Here is a 24029-nt window from a genome sequence, read left to right on the forward strand (position 1 = left end):
GGGGTGAGAGCCTGGGGAGGGCTTCTCTGGAGGCTGCACAGGATCCGGGATTGCCAGGCAGGGTGGAGATGAGGAGGTGGTGTCATCTCTTCCCTGAGAGGTGGGGAAGGAGGACAAGAAGTCTCCTCTTCCTTGGCCTCCTTGCTCTTCTGCCAGGACTGGCCTGGGGTCATGGCAGCCAGAGGATTGAAGGGGCAGGGGACTTGGCTTATTTCTGGGGCAGGGGAGGGGGGCTGCCAGGCCAGTCCAATTGTGGCAGAAAGAGAATATCCCTTCATAAACACTCCTTGCCAGCTGTTGGCGAAAGAGGGGTCATTCCCTCTTTGGCTCATTCCAGGAATCCTCCAGCCACCCTCCAAGACAGGGTGGGGCCCAGTGCATCCCCATCAGAGGGCCATCAAGCAGGACTTGATTCAGAGATGGGAGAAGAAGGGAAGAGAGGAGAGGGGACAGGGACACTCCCAAATAGGGGGATAAGGCCCCAGGGGGCCAGAAAGGGAGAAAGGAAAGGAAGTGCCAGGTATGCTTTTGGAAGGACCAGAAGATCAGCCTTAAGGGAAAGAAGAGGGAGAGGAGAGAACCAGGGGAAGGAGGTGAGCAGGGGGCAAGGGAGGCAGCCCTGAACACAGCATCCAGCATCAGATGCGAGGGTTGGGGGGGGGGGCTGTGTGTGTGTGTGTGTGTGTGTGTGTGTGTGTGTGGCCGGTGGCTGCGGTGTTGGTAGAGGCTCTTCATGTCCCATTAGTGGCAATGGAAGGTGACATGCAGGGATCGATACCAATTGAGGCAACAGACTCCCAGTAATAAACCCATTCCACTCACACTTCTCCACCCCCACTGGCCAACCTCAAGAGAGGGACCGAGGGCTTCCCACATCTGACCCCCTCTCCAGGAAGGCTGCTTTCGGAACTGTCCTCAGCTCTGGCATGGGGATGGGGTAGGGACCCCACGCCTGTGGTCTGAAGCCTTCCACCTGGGCCACCGTCTCCTCTCAGGAGATGGGCTCACCTCTCAAACCCTGGGGGTATTTCCAGGACAGAACAGGGAAAAGCTCTGGATTTGCTGATCAGCTTACCCGTGGGTGCAGGTGAAGGCCTCTTTGTGTGCCTGGGTCTGTGTGGGTGTCAGAATGTGTGTTTGTCTGTCTCCGTTAGCAGGTGTGAGTCTGTGTGTGTCTGAGGATTTGTGAAATGAGTGGATGTCTCTCTGCGGAGTCTGCCTTTGCGACTGTGTTTCTGTGCGTAGGTGTTTGTGTTTCCAGCGTGTGTTGCTAGTGTACTGCGTGTGTCTATCCGTGTCCACACACACCTGCTTCTGGGAACCTGGGTCTGTGAGCCTGGGATGCCTGTGCCTCTGTGTTCTTGTGGGTGTCTGCTCCTGGGTGTGTGGGCTGTGCTCTGTTTTGGAGACTGTAGGTGTCTCTGTGTATGTGTCTCTTTGTGTGGGGTTGGGGGTGGGGATTGTGCCTGTCTTTGTCTCCTGTACATGTGGGAAAGTACATGCTGGCCTCCTAGTATTTTTGCACCCAAGCCCTGCCCCAATCTAGCCCCTTGAACTGGGCCTCAGGCAGTGTCCTACTTTCCAGGTAGGGTGTCCACCGTCCCTGGGACCGAGCAATTTCCCCAGACACAAGACTCTCAGTACTGAAACTGGGACAGTCCCAGACAAACCAGGACATGGTCACACTTCTTCTAGGCCTGGACACAAGGAGGCCAAAGTGAACAGCTGGGCCCTGGGCTGAGCTCTGGAAGACAGTTGGGGAACTGAATCTTGCCCAGGATCCTGCTGTGTTCACTCTCCTTCGGGCCTTGTCCTTTTATCTGTTGTGTGGCTCTTCTTGTCTATTTCTCAGATGGGTTTTGTCTCTTCCCTCAGACTGGGGGCTTCAGGAAGCCAGGAGCTGTTGGGTCCCTGAGGAAACTCTCCTCCCTCAGACTAGGGATCACCTAGTTGCTGGGGGTTGGGTTGGGGGATTCCCTCCTTCCTTAGTCTGTAGACTCCCTGGAAGGGGCTGAGTCTCCTTTCCTAGTTCCTCTTTCTCAGGCTGGAGGCCCAGTGGTCTGCCTGAGCCCTGGGGAGAATGGGGGAGAGGGGAGATTTGGCCAAGGCTCCTTGAAGACAGCGAGGGAGGGGAGAGGGTGACAGTGTGAGGAAGGCAGGCAAGAAGGACAAACACACAGGGCCACAGCAAGGGCAGGGAGAAGGTGGCATTACACACAGCAAGGGGGAGCAGGCGAGACTCTGCAGACTAAGAGAAGGGATGTCAAAAGCCTGGCTTAGGAGTGGGCTGGGGGTGGTGAGTGGTGGAGGGTCATGGTGAGAAAAAGAAGACTGAGGCTGATGCCCACTAATTCTACTTCCCCAGCTCTTTTCTGGACCTTTGAGAACACTAGATGGGCAGACATTTCCACTGTCTGGAACCAGGAAGGATTTCTTGGCAGAGGAGAACCCAGGGACTCCAGGGGGATGCTGGTCTCCCTTCCATCGAACCCCTGATCCCCACCCCAACACAAACCTGGGGCAGGCCAATCAAACATATATATACATATATATACATATATATATATACACACACATATGTATATATATGTGTGTGTATATATATATATATACACACACACATACACACACATACATACATTATATTATATATATATATATATATATATATATATATATATATATATATATATATACACACACACACACACACACACACAGAGTCAGTATTAAGGAACCCTTTGTCAGGCTGATAGGAAATAGCGACAGGGAGAGAGAAGGCAAAGCCAGGAGAATGCAGAGCTCAAATGAGACCTGAGATAAAGCAATTACCTGATCAATATGGGTGAAATTGAGTAATCTAGCAGATCAATACCCTGGGCAGGAGGCTGGGGGGTGCTTCATGCTCTTGGTGCTGATCCCCTGACTACCCTGCTGCAGCTCCCCTCACCCACTTTAGCTGCCCCCCCCCCAGGAATTCATCTCTAAGTTTGCCTTCCATCCAGCCTTGCACTCTGGTCCCCTAAAGGCTACCACCCCCACCTAGGACTTTCTCTCCACTTCTTCCCTTCCCAAACTGATCCCCTTCTCTCAACAGCTCTTCTAGGCTGATGCCTCCACATCTTTCTCGGTCTTTCTCCACCCTGCCCTCCTTCCCGCTCACGGGAGTCCACAGCCCAAGCCAGCTGGGTAGCCAGCTGCCTACATCTGTGTCCTGGGGACAGGTGTGGGGAGGTGGTTCCACCCCTCTCCCCCATCAGGGAGGCACTTTCTGAGGACAACTAGGTTTGCAGGGACCAGGCCTGACTGAAGAGGGAGCTGTGCCTTTCCTTTCACTGTTATTGGTAGTGCAACCTGTTTCACTTACTGACCACTCCTTGTATGCTAGGTGCAGGCTGAGCTAGACTCTGGGGGCAGGGAGCTGGAGGAGAAACTTAGTTCCTCCTGCTGATCCAAAGGTGACACGGTGGGTGCTGATAGTGAAGGGCACTAGGCCGTGTGGGGAATGCCTGTGTTTGGAAGAGGGTCTTAGGGCTCTGATTTTTTAAAGAAGGGGTGTGGGGGAGAGGGAGAAGCCCCCAGTATGTAGGAACACCTGAGTTCCAAGTCAGTATAAAAGGTTCTTTGTCAACCAGGAAAGTTACAGCTCATTGGGGGATGAAGATAAAGGCCATAGCATTGTGGGAAGAGCACTGGAGCAGGAGTCAGAACCTCCTGATTACTCATCTTCCATCGCTGCTGGACTGGAGGATCTTGGCAGATAACGAATGTCTTTATTTGGCTGTGAAAGCCCAGGACAGAGCCTGGCATCCAGTAGGCACTCAGGAAATGTTAGCTGAATAAATGAATGACTGTTGTCACCTTGCCACAGTCCACCTTGAACTTCAGTTCATTATGTTGGCTTGTTTCCCCACCTAAACTCTTAGTCCCTAGAGAGCAGGAGCCTGCTGTGTCTACCAGCACCTTGGCCTGCCAGGTTTATTTCATGAATGAATGAGTCTATGTGCCTCTCCCTCTTTGACCTGGGGGTCCATCCAGGGGAACTCATACTGCAATAATTGACAAGGTTCCCTTAGAGAAATCAGGGGCTTTTTTAAAGCAACCCAATCCCCTGCTCCCTTCCCTCTGCCCTCTGTGTGTCACCTCTGAGAGGCTGGGAAGTGTTTGAGAAAAAACATGGACTTTGGAGTCAGAAACTCTGGGTGAGCCTGGCTAGGTTACTCACTAGCTGTGTTGACCTAGGGCAATTCACTTAGCTTCATTGACCTTTGTTTTCTTCATCTGCAAAATGGGGTAACTGGTATGTTTGGCAGAGGGCAATTTTGTGGATCAAATAGGTTAACTCAGATTAAGTGACAAAATGTTCAAATGTTAGTTGTTATTTTCAATACAGGAGTAGGAGGGGTTGCTCAGAAAACCAAAATTTCAACAAGTGCAGATAAAGACTTTTTTCACCTGGGCCAGCAGTGGGAGAATTAAAAACGAACTTTCTTTACCTGCGATATTCTGCAGATAGCCTGAAACCACACACCAGTGTCCGTTTCCCTTTTCTTCTAGTTAAGTTCTAATGCCCAGAGGGCAAAAGTCAAGCAAAAAAGACATAGCTCAAAACACCACATCATGGTGTTTATGTTACTCTTTGAGGAATGGGGGGGGGGGGGGAGGACGACTGGAGGAAGTCTTAATGACACATTGGAACCAAGGGTCCAGCCCCTGGAGCCAGGATCTTGGTCTCAAGGCTGACCTCTGCCTCCTGGAGAGAAAGGTCTTTCCATTTTCCTCCCTCCCTCCCTCTCCTCCCTGGTGTGGTCCCTAGAGGACTCTAGGTGAGAGGTCCCTTGCTAGACCTTAGCCTCTGGCACCAAGGTTGTCAGGCTCTAAGTGTTCTCCTAGACCAGTCTTTGGACAGGAGTTGGAGTGGAGCCAGCATTTGACAATGGAGGTAAGAGGCAGTGACATTGGGGTAGACAGACCTGCTGCCTCTTGGCTTCAGATCTTCACTTCCCAGTCTCAGCCCATTGTTTGGGCTACACCCTCCCCGTCGTCAGCCTAGGCTGGATCCCCAGATCCTGGAGCTGCTTTCACTGGGCCCTATCAGTTAGGGTTGGGCTCATCTGCATTCTGAGAGGTTTGATCTTTCCCCTCCTTGGTCAGTCCCACAGCTCAGCCCCTGGCTCCTATTTGACCAGGGGCTAGCTCTCCTTCCTGCGCTCAAGATGGGACACATGGTCTGACACTTGAAGAAACACTAAAGTTGTGATCCCCTACAACACCTCCAATTCTGCATGTCTGATCCTTAGAGGCTGGGAGGAAGTGTCTTTACCCTTGCTCAGAAATTCAAAGCAATGACTAGAGAAAGTATGGGATTCAGAGTGAGGAGATCAGTTTGAATCATTGTGGGCCTCATTTTTCCCATCTGTAAAACAGGAATCCTAGTACTAGTACGAGTGGGGCCAGTGAAAGAGTGATGTGCAGGCACAAAGACCCAGAGTCCAAGAATCATGATGGGAGAGCGGGACCTCACAAAAACACCCTGGTACTTATTAAACAAGGATTTGAGTACTAAATGCTTTATATGAATCATTTAATACTAAGGACAATCCTATATAAGCAGGAAGTTGAAGCCTAGAGAGCTGTAATCTGCCCATTTAATAGCCAGTAGAATGGCAGGGGTGGGACTATGGGATTAGAGCCAGTTCCAGTTTATCTCCCTTCCTCAGGGAGTTAACACACCCAGCTCCTGTTAGGGGAGGGGAGCAGAAGCCATGATGAGAAGGGGCAGGGCGGTGAAGTGGGGGGAGTGTCTGAGACAGCAGGCCTTCTCCCATTTTCATATGCCAAACGGGCATCCTCCATCCTGACAATCAAACCTCCTTTGTATATTTCTTGTCATCTATCCATCCAACAAACTTTTATCAAACATCCTTAGGCTCCAGGCAATGTGCTGGGTACTGAAGAAAGATGAGCTGACTCTTGTGCCAGCCTTTGGTTGCTTGACCACCTGCGACAGAGCTGGACCAGCAGAGCATTATCAACAGCATGGAAGGGCGAGGGTGCAAAGGTTGACATGGGCTGCGGCACAACACAGGAGAGTGCCCACAGAAGGCCCCTGGAGGCGATGACCAGTGTGGGATTCTGAAGGATAAGATGCCACGGGCCATGTGGAGGAAAAGGGGTGGGGCAGGCAGTGAGACGGATCAGGTCAGCAGCAGTTCGGCAGGGTCAAGAGGACTTATGGCAGCGTAGTGGAGGCACAGGTTCTGGGGCTTGAACCCTGGCATATCAGTTAATGTCTCTGTGACTCATTGTTTCATGAGGATTGAATGAGTTCATGAGAAGCCCTTAAACATGCCTGGCACATGGTAACTGCTCTGTGCACTGGCTGTTGGGGTTGCAGCCACTTTGGCTTTGTGTGAGGTGGGAGTGTGTAGTGTGCCTGTGTGTGGTCAAGGGTGCGGCTGGAATGGGAAACAGGAGCCAGATTACGAAGGGCCTTCTAAGCTAAACTAAGGACTGTAAACAGGGAGCCACTAAAAGCTTTATTCCCTCCTCACTTACCTTGACAGGCCCTGAGACTCCCCCTTCCCTACCACCCTCTGTCCCCAGGCAGTGTTCTCACTCGCAGACCCTATCTGTTTCATCCCTTCCCCCTGCTCACTGTCACTCTTGGGCTCAGAATAAGAATCATCGCCATCCAGTTCTATGCACTGCATGGTCGAGAGGGTGGCAGGACAAGATACCTGGGACCCTCGTCTCAGAACTATATCCAACTTCACTTCCAACACAAGTCTCACTTTGCTTTCAGTAGCACGGGAAGGGAAAGCAGGAAGATTTCCCAGCAGGAGGGTCTGCATCCGTGCCCACTCCCAGCTTCACTTGGTTGGCTTCAGGCAATCAGCCAGGCAGCCTGTCACTTCACTTTTCCCCACCTTAATGAGTTGCACAGTCTTCTTGAGCGGGTATTATCAGGCTGGTCAGTTTCTCAGGGCTGTGGCCTTCATGCTCCTTGGCCTACTCCAGATGCTTTGCAAAATATTCGGGGTGCCCATCGCTAGCATGATGAAATGTAAACTCTTTGGCATCTCCGCAGATCCTCCATAATCCCTCCTGGTTGACCTCTTCAGCTTCGCCCTCAACTCCAATCTTCCTGGACTCAGGACTCTTTCATGGAAGTCAAATGTGACATCTGGCTATGATTCTACATGTTGGGATCCTTAGATCACTTTATCTCAAGGATGAAATGAGATTACTAGGTCTGGCCCCACCATTTTTTTTTAGAGTGTGTCCTGATATTCAGTACCCCACCGAAATCTCCTCCTACCCCTCTGATTCCTGTCCTCTGCTGAGAAGTATTAGGTTTCCCTAGTACTGGCTTAACAAACCACCACCACCAAAACCACCTTTACTGATATTACTCACATACCATTAAATTTGCCCTTTTAGAGTGATTGTAATTCAGTGGGTTTTACTTTATTCAAATTGTTGTACAACTATCACCATTCATTCCAGAATATTTTCATCACCTCAAACAAAGATGTGACCCATCAGTGTCACTTTCCACACTCCTTGGCAACCACTAATCTATATTCTGTCTCTATGGATTTGCCTATTCTGGACATTTTATAAAATCATACGAAGTGTGACCTATTGTGTCTGGCTTTGCATGTATTCTTTATGAATGCTCAATCTTGAGGTAGAAATTTCCCTGCTAGCTTGTGTCCCAGGTGTCCACTGTCCTTTATCTAGCAGTAGCCACTGACTCAAGGAAATTGACACTCCAGAACTGTTCGGAGACCTACCTAAATAGCACAGACTTGGCAAAATCTCTGGCATAGCTACCCTGGCTGTGTATCAAAAACCAAACACTCAGCAAGTATTACTTAAAAGTATTTTTTTTTATTTAACTTTAATTTCTGAGGTAAAATACTTTTTTCTTTCAACTTCCATAACAAAATACAGAGCTATCAGATACCCCTGGAAAAAAATATGTATATTATACATATATTTCTATAACATTACATCATATATATAATATATATGCAAAAATTTGAAGACTTTATAGAAAGCAGAACATCTAAAAGGCACTGCACAATGGAGTTAAGATTACTTACATTTTATGTACATATACACACTTTATTCTGCTTAAGCTAACTAATGAAGTCATCTTTTACATGTGAATATCTCACTCACAAATCCCTGCATCACAATTTTATAATTCAAAGAATGCCTAAATTATTTCAAAACAAATTAAATGGTAACTTTTTTCCTCAACAAGAAACTAAAAATGGAACAGTTCTTAAAAGACTGGATCAGAGTTCTTCTCTGTAACAAAATTAAAATTTCATTAGTTTATAAAACAAAAAGCACAAACATAATTATGGAATAAATTAAAAAAAAAAAAGGACAAATAGCCAACTCACTCTACCCGCTTGGTGAGAAGTGAAATACTTCAAACTATATTTTTAATGCTTCTGAAAGCTTCTTGGCCCACGGAGGACTAGGGTGCAGTAATTCCCTGTATTAGTGAGTTGGGTTTAATGCAGTGCAGCTTGAAAGCTGGGGGTGAAGGGACTGATGACTTGTTTACAGTTCACTCATAGCTATTCTCTTAAAAAAAAAAAAAAAAGTGCTCAGCAAGGCTGGATGCTCTTAAGATTGACCTCTACTATTTTCTTTTTTCAATAGTCAAAAAAGCAAACTGCGCGAACAAGTTCTTGATTAATAAAATTTCAAGATTTAATTTGTAAAGTTTTAAGCATTTGGCACAGCAAAATTCAGAAAAACTGGGGGAGAAAATAGGTCTGGTTTTGTCCCCCTTTTTTCTACCTGCTGTTGGACAGTGATAAGATGCTCACAGAAAAGACAAGACTGGCTTTGTGCCAGGTGCTGCCAGGCGCAGGCTGAGGGGAGAAAAACTAACTCCCACCCCTTCACCCCAGGAATGACCCACCTCCACATTCCCTGGTCCACTTCCTGAGCAAGCCCAAGTTCGGCTCTGTATAAAGGACCCTCCCCTCCACCCCAACCCCAGTGTGCAGTGCAAATTGACCAACAATTTACTGGTGGAATGGCAATCAACAAAAGAGCTAAACACCAAATAACTTCTTAAAGCCAAAAACATTTTCATGGAATTGAACATTTTTTGAGTGTTTTTTTCAAGTGTAAAAGCAGTGACTTTTTGTTCAAACAAAAGCAGCATCTAGGAATTAATTCTGGCACTTGGGTTCTAGGGGGTTACAGGTATGCATCATGGTTTCTCTCCCTCTTATTTTAAAGGCCTCATGTTTCTATTCCTGAGTTAATACCGACACCTGCTGGCCCTCCCCTCTAGTGGACAGAGAGGGTGGCCAGCCAGCCTCCCTGGTTAGGTCGGGCAATGACAAGACATCTCTCCTCCATGTGCCCGGGCTTGCTTTCTGATGAGGTAAGTTGAGGCGCAGAGAAAGAAACTGACAAAAACATAACCAACCAAAGGCACCCTTTGCAGCGTGACCAAAGCCTGAGTCCTTAAGGGCCTGCTCTGTCAGTCCCTTTCCCAGGGAAAGACAAGTCACTCATGGAATCTGAATTAAACAAGGAGAACACTTGCCAAAAAAAACCCGATGGACTCAAGTCATCCCAAGCCACCTAACTCACTCACCTGCTCTAACCTTTCCTGAGCCCTTCTCTCATGCATGCTCTCCAGTTTAAAAAAGAACACCCACCTCCAACATTAAAAGACAGCCCTCCAATGCTTCTTAGCATAGAGTTCACTTCGGCTAAGGTAGTCAGGAATTTCTCCATTCCTAGACAGCATCCCTGTGCCCACTCCTTGCCCCTATCAGGTACGGAGTTAAAACTTCTCCCCCTGTTGCCCTGCTGCCAGGTGGATCTGGGCCACGGTTAGGTATTCCCACACAACTCATAGGTATATGTGCACACACATACAGAGTTGGCTGTGGCTTCTCTCTCTCTGCCCTTAGTTCAGGTTCCTTTTCCTTCCTAGATCATACTTTCCCAATCCTTTGAAGTTGATGAAAGGGAGTTTTCCATGAAAAAACAATCCCTGTCTGTTAGCTGCAGTCTCACATAGTATAGTCAATTGATCATGAATGTCAGAATAGTCTAGGGAAATGGGTATGGCAAGAATGGCAACGCCACAATGGGACAGACATGAACTTTCATTCATACCAGGCTTTTTGGCATTTGGTTGCCTTCTGTCTCCTGTTCCTTCAGGTTCAACAAACATCCACTTGAACCCTGGCTTCCTTTTGCATTCCCAGGTGTCACCTGTCTTTAACTCCCACAATCTTGCCCTTTTGCTATCCATGCCAGTAACATCAAGAGGGGATGACTAATACTAGCTCAAAATTTAACCATGCCTCAAAATTCTTGGATTATCTGAAAAGTTGTTCATACCCTTTTACAGGTTTATTTTGACAGACCCGTATCATGTTAAAGTATGTTCGTTAAGGCTTGACTTAAAATGATGAGAACCAGACACAACAAAAATATATCTTCACCAGTGTCATGCTTCTCAGTGAACTCGCTACAGTCATACTCTGGTTTGGCTCCCCAAACCCACGATGGAAAAGGAAAAATAAAGGTCATTTTTGTTGGGTTTTGTTTTTAAAGGCATTGGGTTACTTCCTGCCTCTTCTTTCCTCCCTGAACAAGAGTTTGCAACTCTTCATGGCTTCTTAACAGGTGAAGGTGAAAAGTCCAAGAAATTCACAGCAGGGCTTCCTGTCTCAACCATGCAGCCAGGCTCAGTGCCTGCTCCACTCTAATTGGCAGTATGTTTCATGAAAATATTTTTTAGAGGAAAAGGGAAAAAATGCCAAACAACAAAGAAAAAAAGCAACCTCTGAACACCCCAACCCTCCCACCCAGTAAGACTGAGATTATCTGTCTCCCCCTGAAATAATTACAAAGAAACATCTCAGGCAAATACTGAGTATTAATGGTCTCTCACTGCTCAACCTCCCAACCATGCCCTTTCCCCTTTTATATGTAACTCTCAGAGCAAAATAAATTCATTAATGGCTTTCCTATATATAAATACAGTAGAAAAGAAAGAAGTTTGGAACCTGAACATCATGGGACCAAAACAGTGTCTTGGCCCTTTGGGAGCTTGTCAGAAAGTATTAGCCTCAACAAGAAATAGAGGCCCTTTCTCCTTTCAGTTCAATACCCTTCCCGTGTCCTACTCACCAGGGAAAGAAGTGTGTTCATATCCCACCTAATTTACAACAGAAGATTCCCAATCCCATCCCCAAAACATAAAAATACAAGTCTATGCCCCTAGAATGATCAAACCAGTCTAACCCCCCCTCCCCCCCAAATCTTGCTACATAAATACATGTGTGTGATTATAGTATAAACAGCTCCCAATCCACTTCCAATTCTAAGCATCAGCAGCTGCCGTTGCCAAGCCCCGTGGTCCTGACCCATTCCAGAGGAACTTGCCATCCTTTCTCAGCTCTCGGGCTTCAGGGTCGTCATTCCAGCGCCGCTTCAATCGAAGCTTGGGGGGCATCAGGGCATCTTCTTTCTTCTCAGGTACACTGGGCTCTTTGCCAGGCCTGTCTTCACTGTCTTCAGTCACCTCTAGGGGTTCTTCACTTGGGGTGCTAATGGGTACAGAGGGCCAGATAGGTGGTGCCTCTGGGCGGGCAAAGATGGTGCCTTTTTCCTCCTCTATGGTCCTGCTTGGCACAGTGCCCTCTTCTTGAGAGTGTTCCTCCTTCTCTTGGGCTGACTGCCTGAGACTCTCAGGATCCTTTTCAGAGGCTGGCTCTACCTTAATTCTTGGGGGGACAGGAGCCATGGTGGAAGCAGTAACAGGTGCTGACTCCTCCCTGCTCTCTACCCTCTCTCGGTTCTTCCGCCCAACTGGTGGGGGCTGCAGCTTGATAGAAAATTGGGTTGACTCCTCAGGATGCATTTGGCACTGCAGTGGTGGAACCATGAGCCCTGGGTAACGGGGAAATGTCCGGGGACTCAGATGGTAGTTGAACACAGAACAGGCTTGAGAATGAAGGTAGTGTTTCATTTCCTCAGGGTTGAAGGAAAAGCAACTGCTGCTGGTGAAAGGGCTCAGGCCTGGTGATGGGCTATACGAGAAGATAGTGGGAGTCAGGGAGAGGGCTGGTGAAATGGGAACATTAAGGACACCTCCTCGGCCAGGGATTGGAGAGACAGCGAAGGGACTGTGGGGGTCAGGGTAGATCCCTGGCCTAGTGAACAGAGGAAGCATGATGTCGGGCTTGCGTTTCTGATGGCCAATCCCTCCTCCACCGACAGCATTCCGGGAGGACATAAGATCCACGCCCCGGCGCCAGTCAGCGGCTGAGCCATCCTCCAGCTCTGAAAGCTCCACCTTTCTATCAGTGCCATTACTCAACTCCTGGCCAGAAGTAGTTAGGGAGCTAGTAGAGAACCGCCCCGGCTGCACATCACTAGTTGGAGAATGAGTGTCCAGAGGTGGGAAATGGAACCGGGAAGAGGCTGTTGGAACTGGTGGTGCACTCTGGGGAACCACACCTGCGATGGTAGAAAAGACAAAAGGCTACTTCAGGTTTGGTCATTCATTATCAGCACTTTTACTTATGTTAAATAAATACAAGTTTAGGAACAACAGAAAACACTCCAGGTGGACTGATTCCTTAAGCTCCCTGTCTTCCTAGTACTACTGCTCAGCTACCTCTTTTCAATTTAGTTGCCATCTTTCTGTAGCCTCTTACTTTCTCTTCACAGTACGTTTTACTACCTGAAACATGATTTACTTGTTTATCTGTATTCTAAAACATAAATTCCACAAAGGCAGGGACTTCCTATTGTTCACAACTAGATTTCCAGCAGTTTGGGGCTTAACAATGAGTAAGTGCTCGATAACTATTAGTTGAATGAATGAATGGGTACAAGAGTATTCTCCTCTGCAACTCTAAATACCGTGTGTATATCACCTGCTTTAATTCTCAGCTTTTCAAATAGTCTTTTCTTATTTTCACAATTTTGGCGACATCTATAAAGCAAGCAAACAAATCAAACAAATAAAAAACCCCCAAAAACAAAATTAAAAATGACATTCCTGTAAAGCAATGCATTAAAAGACCAAAGATCCTGCACCGAGTATCTATGGACACAAATAAGGCATATTTTCAGAATAAAAACAGATTTTAAAAAAATCCATGTTTATTAAATTCTTATGGTATATACTTTATAATTTCTGATATACAATCACTACTTTACAGAAAATTAAATATTTTTCAATCTCTCCAAATCTGTACTTCTCTTAACAAATTTTATATAATGACCTTCATTCCCAACCTTTTTCTTTTTTTTTAAAATATGTTTTTATCAATTTCAGAGAGAGGAAGGGAGAGGGAGAGATAGAAACATCAATGATGAAAGAGAGTCACTGATCGGCTGCCTCCTGCATGCCCCCTACAGGGGATCAAGCCCGCAACCTGGGCATGTGCCCTGACTGAGGATTGAACCATGACCTCCTGGTTCATAGGTTGATGCTCAACCACTGAGCCACGTCGGTCAGGATCCCAACATGCTTTCAATGCTTTTCAAACATTGAGAACACTGGGCAAAATCCAGGACCCAATGCTCCCTCTCTCAAGGTCACCCGCTAAAATGCGAAGCTCTAAGTTACCGACAACCATGCCAGACGTGTCAACTTCAGACTCTCACAAGTTCTCAACTCCCCAAAAGGCCCTTCTGATAAATAGGGCATAAGAAAGGTGTGCCAGCTGAGGCCTCAGGGACCCTTTGGGTTCCTAGAAAAAATTAGTAGCTTCTATCACTGGTGATGTCAGGAGGGTTCCTTACACTCTGAGGCAGATAAGGGAGAAGGAAAAAAGGGCAAAGAAAAAAGAAAAATCCAAATAAGTGAAAGTATAGTGATCTGGGAAAAGAAACAAAAAAAGTACATAAGATACAGTGTGGTTAGGCATCATTCCCAATCAGCTGCCTTCTGCTATTTGTATAATGGCATCATCCTCCGCTACGACTTTGCTCCTGTGTGCAAGACTAGCTTTCTAGGCACATGTGACTGAGTAACACTGGGCCAGAGTAGCATTTCCCAAACTGATACTTTCCAGAAAATGCAGGACTTTTCCCCCCTAAAACTATTGATTTAATCTTACAATTAGGAAAAAAAAAAATGGACGATCTTGTACATAATTATAGTCGAGCCAAGAGGGTCGCAGGCCATAAGTATCTCTTCTTCCAGCCTTTTACAGTGGCTAAAATTCTATTCATTTTGATTCTTTTGGATCTTGATTTATTATGAGCACATCTATTCAGAAGCAAAAAAAACCCACTTCTGTGTGTTCTGAAGGACTGAGTAACATTAAACATAATGTGAGAAGGTCCTGTCTCCTAAACAATTTTTTTCTTTTTAAATTGAAGGATATCTCAAGTCTTTACATAGACTAAGATACACTGTAAATCTGCAAGAAGGAAACAATACATAGCGTTTTCAAATGCATTCAGAGGGAGTAAAGAAAGGTGAAACCTAGGAGCAATGCTGAAGGTAGCATTCAGAACCCCTCACCTCTTATTGCAGCAGCCTTCACTGCTCTCTACCCTCTATTACATGTTGAGATAGCAAATCTAAGCTTTTATTTGAAAAAATAAGTACTCTGCTTTAGTTCTGGTACCTTCTACCTTGTAGCCCGGTGCAAGTAACCAAATGGTCTTTAACCACCCTCCAGCAAAATGAAAATAAGGCCTTTGCCTAGGTTCAAACCCTGGTCCCATCACTTATTGTGTGACTCTGGATAACTTATCTTTCTGGCCTTAGTTTCCTTACCTGTGAAATGGGTAATAACAGGACTAATCTCATGTTTTTAACACTAAAAGAGTTAATATTTCTGAAGATCTTAGAAGAGTATCAGCCCATAGCAAAATGCATATAAGTATTTGTCAGAATAAGGAATCTATTAATAATCATGGTTCGAAATAAAAACTTTAAAAGGCATTTATTATTTGAATGTGGACAATATATTAGATAATAGTATTAGAGCAATGTTAAACTTCCTGGGTGTTGTAATGTTATTGTGGTCATGGAGGTGAATGTCCCTGTACCTGGGAAATACATGCTGAAGTACACATGGGCGAAGTGTCATGATGTCTGCAACTTAATCTCAAGACTTAAAAATGTGTGTGTGTGTGTGTGTGTGTGTGTGTATATATATATAAAGGGATAAATTATAGCAACAATGTTAATGATTAGTGAACATGGGAGGACATGTGGTTGTTCACTGTTTTTCCAATTTTTCTGTAGGTTTAAAGTTTTCCAAAATAAAGGTATATAAACAACTTGGGGTGGCGAGGCATAAAGGGAGGTCCCAAGTCTATCCTTGAACTGGTATGTACTGCCCCCACACTCTGACAGGTTATCACTTTTACTAGTATTTTCTGTATCTTCCTTTTGTTTATTATGCAAGTACAAGTAAATACTTAAAATTTCACAGGATGCTTTTAATGATACAAATGAAATACTGTATATAGAAGTATTTTCAACACTATTCAAATGTTAAGTACTCTACCCTAAACTATTAACAGTGAGTAGAATTACGGGGAAGGGAAAACATTCACTTTACTTTTACTCTATGAACTTCTGTATTATTTGGATAGGTTACAACCAGCATGTATTGCCTCATTTTTAAAAACACACAGATCCAAACAGGCCAACTGTATCAACCCACCATCTAGACAAGATCTCTCTGGCTTCCAAGATCTAAATCCATACAGCCTACTTCTTAAGAGGGCTTATCATATTCCACATTCTGAATTGTATTTTGAACCTAATATTATCTTATCTCTCCTGCTAAAATATAAGTTCCTTGAGGGAAAGAGTACTCCCTCTATTTTTATTTTTTTCTCTTCTGTCTTTAGGGCTTACCTGTCAACAAATTATTTGTTGACCAAATGAATGAATCCCAATCCAGAGGAAAAATGGTTGATTTAGTAAATGAGAGCTGTGTTCAGTAGCTAAATCTCTCAGATATTGTTTCCCGAGAAGCTGTTCAACAGGTACCTGTATTCAACCTACCCTGATCAATCTTTGACTTTGCTGTCATCCTTAATTTTATCATTTGTAAAATGATATTGAGACATATACTTTACCCGGCTAGCAGGGCTGAATGAAATAATTCACAAAACACTAAACAAAAGTACCTTTGTTAAGCAGATACTCAATAAATGTTGCATTTCCTTTGTCATAAAGAGTTAACCTGAAACAACATTTGGTCTACCTGGGTAAAAGTTCCCTATGAACAAATGACGTTCTTTGGAGCTGTATCAGGAATAAGCGACCAGGCAGTGTGCCTAAAGGAAATACACACTGCTCTTCTTTCCCTGGGACTTTTCTGATTAGAATCTTGAGCTTAGTTGAGGACGAATGTTGGTTCCACTGCCTTCAGGCAGAATGAGTTGTGCCAGGCCACTACTGTTAGGTCTCTAGACCAGAGTCTTCACAGAGTGAGAGTCAAGGTTTCCTTGCCTTGGAAAAGCATATTACTCCCAGGGGCTGATGGATGCCCCATTACAGGTTGTCCAATGGCTAGACTCTGGGTTTTCAATAGACAAGAATGGGTGAAAGACAGAAGAGCAAGACTATCAAAGCCTTTTTTGGGGGAGTGGTACAGAAGGGCATGAACACCAACACATTCTTCAAAGTTGCTGGTATGCCCATCTAGAGTACCATTACGCTAGGTGTACAAGGAAGGAGCAAGAGTGAAAAACAGAGGAAATGGAATTCCAGGGGCTAGAACAGGTTTGATTTCCTAACGCCTCTCCCTCAGGCACAAGGAAAGAAACCAGGTTGTAATTAGAGAGATACATTCCAATACCACTTTTTTTTTTAAATGTATGCCCCAGGGACAGGAGGGAGTGGCTACAGAATGAAATGGAAATGTAATGATAGCAGTATCAAGCTAAAACTGCCCTAACTTGTTGTGTAGTAATTAGGTATCTACAATGGATCTCAGCATTATATTCTCTCAGCCACACCTCCATTCTAATTTTTCAGGTTGTTTCCAACTTTTCCATGAGAAGTTGTATTACTGTAGAATCACAATTAGATTTCTTTGCCTCAACATAAATGCCACAAAGACTGTATTGACAGCTAGTCAGAAACTGGTTAATACAATGTTTCTTGGGCAGGGGTATGATTTGCATCAACAAACACACTCTTGTAAGAGACTGCCTTTTGCTTTGAGAGAGGCAGACCTGAAACCTCTGTGAAGAGCTGTGATGAAAAGCTGTCACCAGAGATCCTAGAGGGGAAACCTTGCTGCACTTACGAGTGAAGGTCAAATAACCCCAGAGTCTTGTTCTCTGAGGAGCTGCTGGTATAGATCAAAGACACTGCTTTTCACTGCAAACATATGAACATCCCCCTCTGTGATCAAGGATGCTGTGGTTTTGATGATATTCACATGATAAGGGAGAGTTTGGTAGTTTCATAGAAAATCGGAAGTGTTTGTAGAAACAAGTTCTTATCTATGAAAGAGCCACCGGGTAGGGTGTTAAAACTGAGTCCTAAACTTAAAGATCAACATAAACCTACAGAACATCATTCCTAAAGAGGATAGTGTAATAGTATCTAGGAAATTACAAATAACATGTAAAAAAGGGAACCAAAACAACAGCCCAAACACATTTATCTTGATGCTGCAGAGCCTATCACTCTTGGTATAAGATGAATAGAAACACCTGAGCAAGAACAGAGGCAATCCAAGGGGGTCACATTATTGTTTCTAAAAACCTTTTAATCATGCCAGTCTTAGATTTGGGTTTTCAGGATTCTTCAACTCAAAATTCTTTCCCCACCAAGAGACTTTGCATCTTACCACTTGATCGAATGTTGATGAACGGGTAGTTGGGCGTCACCAGCTTGTTGAAGTTAAATTTGTAAGTAAACCTTTTCCCTTTTGTTTTATGAAGGATCCTCTTATTGTAATAGTATCTGTAAAAACAGGAATGCATGTCAATTTATCTTCTACCTACTGGAAGTTGCTACACTTGGGTAATCACTAAGAGCAGCAATTCTTGCTGGAAGTATTACACGCAATCATCACTATCATTCTTTTGCTCATTTGCCCTAAGGTTAGGGCTGGGACACCTAGGAGCTTCCTTTTCTCATTCAATTTTCAACTGAGTTGATCCTTGGCTAGAGCTTTACAAGAACAATCTCACTTTAAGATCCTGAATACCTATCCTAGCCCCAAACTCCTTTCTATTCCATCTCTCTACAGTTTCAATTCTGTAGTACATTTCCTTCCTGTTCCACTATATGTCACTACCTAGTTTCTCTTTTCTGCCTTACCCAGGTGGGGACAGACAAGTCTCTTGGGAGACCTAATGTGGTTCATCTGGATGAAGGAATGTGGAACTGTTCTATGGTGGCAGGTAAAACAATGGTATACCCGGATCTGGAAAACAGCACTCAGCTTGGCCTGCTTCACTAAAGAGGATGTGAGAGGCTCCAGCAAAGCTGCCACACAGATTTTACATTCAGGGTTACTAAGAATGAAAAAAACTTCATTTAGCGAGCTTCAATGTATCAGGAACCTTTATCCTAGCATCTATTCATTAGCACAGGTCATAAACCCCTTGAGGGCTAAGGGTTATGAAATGTAAAGACTGACAAGTGGAAAAGAGAAGCTGAGAAACTTATAGATCAATCTTGGACATGCTGGAGCAACCTATGGACTGACAACTAAGCTCACAAATATAGTTCCTAAATACTGTAGCTAGGTCAGTACTATTCAGTCAGTCTTCCTCCTATGTGTTTGCTTCAATCTTTTTTTAGTTTTTTCCAGAAGAACCTAAAGAAGAGAAATTCTATAGATTTCCAACAAGGAAGTCTAAACTAATCTTTTGGATTATAAATGAGCTATAATCCATGTTTTACTACACACTCTCACCCACTACAAAGCAGAACCTGCTGTCTGTCAGAAGCCAGTGCCAACAACATTGGAATTCCTTCCTACATGTAACCAAAGATAATGCCTTTTCTCCTTTTGTGCCTCTGCTCCTCAGATTCAACAGCTCTTCTACTCCCACTTGAAAACTACACATTATTCACTTAGACAGTATAGTTTCTTGTCACCTGATACCCTTTTTACCTAACATTCATCACCCTGCTTAGTCTCCTTTCTACCTGTTGACACCATAGATTTGGGATCCTTTCTGTTACCTGAGGGCCCGGCTCAGCTTGTCATAATTCATCTGTGGTTTGCACTTCCTGCGGCCCCAGAGGCGGGCCACCTCGTCTGGATCCTTGATGACAAACTCCCCGTACTCTCCCTGCTGCCAGGCAATGACATGGCGGAACTCTTCCTTTTGCAGCAACTCCAGGATGAAGTGCCACAGCTGGATCTGTCGGGAGCCCGGGGATGACTCTGTTTTATAGGCCCAATCAGGAAACTGATAGCCTTTAATGTGACAAGGGCAAGATCAAAGTTGTGAGGAGCCAGGTACATACATCCCAGTATCCCTGACTTCACATTCCAATGCTCGGATCTCTACAGTGCTGTGCAAATATGCTATAAACACCTTTCCAGTCAGCTGGGGCTAACCACAACAGGGCAGAGGAACGCAGAGTGGTTACCTTTCCTTATGGCAATCATCAAATCTGATAAGAGTTGAGCAGCAGCACCCAGGTGTCCTAATCTCTTACTCTTTCATACATTACTTAATCTCACACCTACTTTCTATGAAGGCATAAAAGTTCCAAAGGGAACAAACAGGAAATATAAACCAATGCTTTAGGAAAATACAGTTGAAAACCCCTTATTCCCAAAGTTAGAACTGTCTCTCTAACAGGAAAGAGAATCTAAATCTTGGGATAAAAGTGTGGTGACCAGACATGTTAGATATACATACAAAGGAAACAAGCCTACAACTGTCCTAGCAGTATCCACCCAGTCAAGAACCTGTCAGTCATGGTCTGGTATTTGTGAACAGAGCCCAAGTGGAGAGAAAAAGAACCATGGAGGGACATTCCAAGTAGACCAGAGATGATTCACTTCTGCTCACCTCCACCTCCTTCTGGCTTTTCCACGATGCTACAGCCTGCTTTCATTTTCACCCTCCTGCTGAGAGATACAAGCCACATCAATTACTTTAAGGTGCTATTGTTTATTACCTTCCCCAGGATTTCTGGCACAGCCTTTCCCCAAACTTCCTTTTCCTTCTTATGTAACCCTCTTTCTTTCAAACAGGTCACCTCCAAACTGTAAGCCTCAAGTCATCAAATGATGGTCCTCTGGTCATCAGCTTCAAAGGCCATAATTATCTTTCACCTGACTTTAAACTACAAGGGGTAAACACTATCTTTAATATTTGCTTTCTTTCTCCTGATCAGCTCCTTGGAAAGTAAGGGTACAGTTAAAGGAGTCCAAAGAGGCAGCCAAAACAAATCAGTTTGTCTTCTATTACTAGACAGGCCCAGATGCCAAGATATACATGCTTGAGTTCACCCAGATGTACCAGTTTAAAGAAGAGTGGAAAAAAAAAAAAATCAAAATCCATCTGACTGCCACTCAAGAAAGTACATCTGATTCTGATTTCTTTTACTGAATTATGTGAGATGGGAGAAGGAAAACTCCCAGTCAGAAACTGCCCCTCCTCCTTGAAAAACACCCTGGGATACAGAGAGTAAACACACCATATATAAAGTTACTCTATACAAGAAACACACACATTTCCAAAATCTTTTTGAGAAAATAATTACATTTTCTCCCTTTAATAGAAAGAGGAGGGCGGAAAAAAACACACACACAAACATTTCTGAGAACCTTTGTCCAGTAAGTGGAGGGAGTCTTGGTGTGATCTGAATTCACTCCATCCAGATTTACGGTACGTCAATAAATTTCCTGTTTCTAGCAGCACGCAGCTTTGTATCAATCAATCCTTTAGCAAAAAGAAGGGAAGAGTGAAACTGCCAGAGGGAGATGTGGGCAGGAGAGGCAGATCTGCCCTCACTGTTCCCCAGGGTGGATGACAGGCCCTCAGCATGTAGGTGCCTCACTGGCCTCAGGGTGGAGTGGGGACAAATTCTTAATCTTGGAAATTTCATCTAATCTAGGATTCCTCTAGATCCTTTGAATTTTTCTCCTCACCATACACATTAAGAAAACCGGTAAGTTTCAGTCTGTAAGACTACAAGGGAAAGAGGATGAGATAAATACCCCCAAGGAAGAAACAAACACAGACACAGCCACATCCATAACGGAGACAATAACAGGGCCTCCGAGCTGAGGCAGAAGCTTCCTCTCCAGCTGCTCCCATCTCCGTGACAATGAGGGAGGAAACACACTAATTTCCCCACGGCTCCAGGAAGCCGCCCTGGACTCCTGGATGGCTCTGTCGGATCGCAGGGCCTTTTATCCTGCCACTGGAATGGTCTTCAGCCACCAAGCCTCGGGTCCCAACCCCGCTGCAACAATAACTTGACTGGGAAGCTCTCTCTTGACACCCCGGCTCCCGATTTCCCCCGATAAAGCTTCCCCTCCCAGGAGCCCGGAGGCGCCTCTGCAGGAGTTTCACAAATTCACTCCGAGGACACTGTCCAAGTACGGCCACTCATCCCAACTCCGCAAATCCCACCAAGGCCCCTCGCCCTTCCTCGGGTCCCGAGCACTCCCCGAAGAGTGAAGCACACAGAGTCTGGCGCTGCGGCTCCCCGGCTCGGCCCGCGGCCCCCGCAGCCTCCCTCCTTCTGGCTTCCCGGCCGGGTCCCCCTCGCTCCGTGGCACGAACGCTGCCCTGGAACCCCGTCGCCTCACAGACACCCGGGCGCCCTCCCTCCCCCGCCCCCCCCCCGCGCGCTGGGTGAGGCCCGCTGGGTTGGGACGTGGCCCGCTGGGCGTCCCCGACCCCAGCGATGCCGTCCCCGCCGAGATTCACGGGGTCCGTCCGAGGGGCCGGGCAGTGAGGCCAGGACTCACCTCTCCCCGGCAAGGTCCGTCTTCGGTCCGGTCTCCTCCGCGGCGTCTCCGGCTCCTCCTCATCCACCCCAGCAGGAAGTGACCTCTTCGGCTGCTGTCGTCACTTCCATCAGCAGGCGGGGCGGGGAGGAGGCGGTGCTCTCCCGCGGGTCTCGGAGCCGCGTCACGCCGCGCCCAGCGGCGCCTCCCTTCCCTTTCGCGGTCTCCGCAGACTCCGACTTCCGCCGGCTCTGCGGCCCCGGCGCTACCCCAGCGGCGAAACCCGCGCCGCCGCCCCGCCCACGCAGCCGCCCCGGAGTGGCGCGTGTGTCACGCTGCGGGGGCACGTTACGCACGCTCGCGGCAGGAGGCCCTACCCAGTCTCGGCCCCGCCCGGTCTCCGGCTAGAGTGCGAGGCTGCGCGACGTGGGCTCTGGCGCGTCCCGGCCCACCGCGCGCGGGCGGGGCGCGGCCCCGAGAGCCCCCGGGGTCGCGGGAGGGGGTGTCGCAGAGACCCCTGGAAGGGCCGAGGTGCGGGGGTAAAGCCCGCCCCGCACCGCTGCGACCCCCAGAGAGGCGAGCCTGCACAATGGGCAGAGGACCCCAACATCAGAGGGCGTCCCCCCGCAGGGGCCCTTTCAGGTGCCGAGGAGAGAAGCCGCGAAGCTGTCTCTGGAGCGCGTTGCCCAGGCAGTTGCCCACGTATGGGAAGTGTGACCGGTTCCCCGCTTATCCCCACACCTCTGCATTCTGCATTCAGTTTTAATTTGTCCACATCTAAGCAACTCGTAAGTCTTCTGACTCGTTCAAATACATCTCCCCTTTCTTTTCCCTCTGCCGTTGGTTTCTGCTCAAGCAATTCCAAGTGACCAGTGCCAAGCATGTTTCTCCCTGTCGGGCTCCGTGGCGAGGCTCTCAAGCAGTTCACCTTCATCTCTTTCCCCAGCCCCGTATGGCTGAGTGCTCTCCAGGCCTAGTTTCACTCCAGAGGCAGGAAAAAGGGAGAAATGAGGATCAGTAAAGGTTAAATAAATTAGACTAAAGAATAAAAGTGTGGTGGAAGTGAAGAGAGATGGAATTGAAGGAAATCTGAACAATTTGGAATAACGTCATAAATTCAGTCTGGTACTGTTCTTCCAATAACACCTGAATGCCACCAAGAACATGGAAACATCATCATAAGTTGTTAGAAAAGTTCCAGTTTTGGTTTTGCTCCTAGCGATTCTCTAGATGTTGATAAGTTAACTAGCATGTTGGGCCCTTCTGGGCCTAAAGTTGCCTTTCCTGTTTAAAAAGAAAGGATAATATTTTAGCGCTGTAGGAAGGACTACCAATGTCTGCAGTTACATGACAAGGTCTGTGAGTGTTGGAACTATCTGTCCTTTGTTTTTTTAAAGTATGTTTTTATTTCAGAGAAAGGGAGAGGGCTAGAGAGATAGAAACATCAATGATGAGTCATTGATCAGCTGCCTCTTGCACGAGTCCCCTACTTGGGATGGAGCTGGAAACCTGGGCATGTGCCCTGTCTGGGAATAGAACTGTGACCTAGTTCATAGGTCGACCAACCTCTGAGCAACCCCAGCTGGGTGGAACTATCTATCCTTTGTATCTTCCACACAGTACCTAGAACAATGTCATATGCAAATGTCAGATGTTTGGTTGAACAGTGTTTTTAAAATATTGGGATTTAGCTAAGTGATATCAATTGTAGTCAGGTCCTAGTATCTTCATCTACTAGCTGTGTGACTTTGGTTAAGTAACCTGACCTCTCTGTGTCAGCTTCTCATCTGGATGAATGTAATACCTATAGTATCTACTCATGTGGTTGTATGAAATGTGTTAACGCATGTAGAGGGGTTAGAACAGAAAATGGTGCGTTGTAAATATGGCAGATGAACAAATGTTGGCAAAAATAATAATCATAAAAATCCTCAATTTTTCATACCACCCAAGCAAATCTTAGTAATCGTGTCAACTTCGATCAGGACGAGCAGCTTCTTCTGAAAGTCTGAAATTACTGGCCTTTGGCTCATGGCTCAAATTGTCATGGTTAGAGCCAGCACTTAACCTCTAAGGACCCTGTGTTTTACAAAG

At 46.1% G+C, this 24029-nt stretch overlaps 1 protein-coding gene across 4 annotated transcripts; it reads right to left on the minus strand.

Moving 5' to 3' along the window:
- Window positions 1-8611: 8611 nt before the first annotated feature.
- Window positions 8612-22153, minus strand: ETV3 (ETS variant transcription factor 3; the record flags this gene model as incomplete). Of its 4 annotated transcripts, none has more annotated exons than XM_081122279.1 (5): window positions 8612-12525; window positions 17853-17968; window positions 19202-19439; window positions 20044-20099; window positions 21957-22148. In XM_081122279.1, the coding sequence occupies 4 exons, from the start codon at window positions 20087-20089 to the stop codon at window positions 11387-11389; spliced, it is 1539 nt and encodes a 512-aa protein (XP_080978405.1). In that variant the 3' UTR covers window positions 8612-11386. The 4 variants fall into 4 exon arrangements, with proteins under 4 accessions (XP_080978405.1, XP_080978404.1, XP_080978403.1 ...); XM_081122278.1 differs by having other exon boundaries at window positions 20044-20102; XM_081122280.1 differs by having other exon boundaries at window positions 11996-12095; window positions 20044-20102; window positions 21957-22153.
- Between the last annotated feature and the right edge of the window lie 1876 nt (window positions 22154-24029).

Source organism: Miniopterus schreibersii, assembly GCF_964146895.1.
Source record: "Miniopterus schreibersii genome assembly, chromosome: 19".
In the NCBI taxonomy this organism is placed as follows: Eukaryota; Metazoa; Chordata; class Mammalia; order Chiroptera; family Miniopteridae; genus Miniopterus; species Miniopterus schreibersii.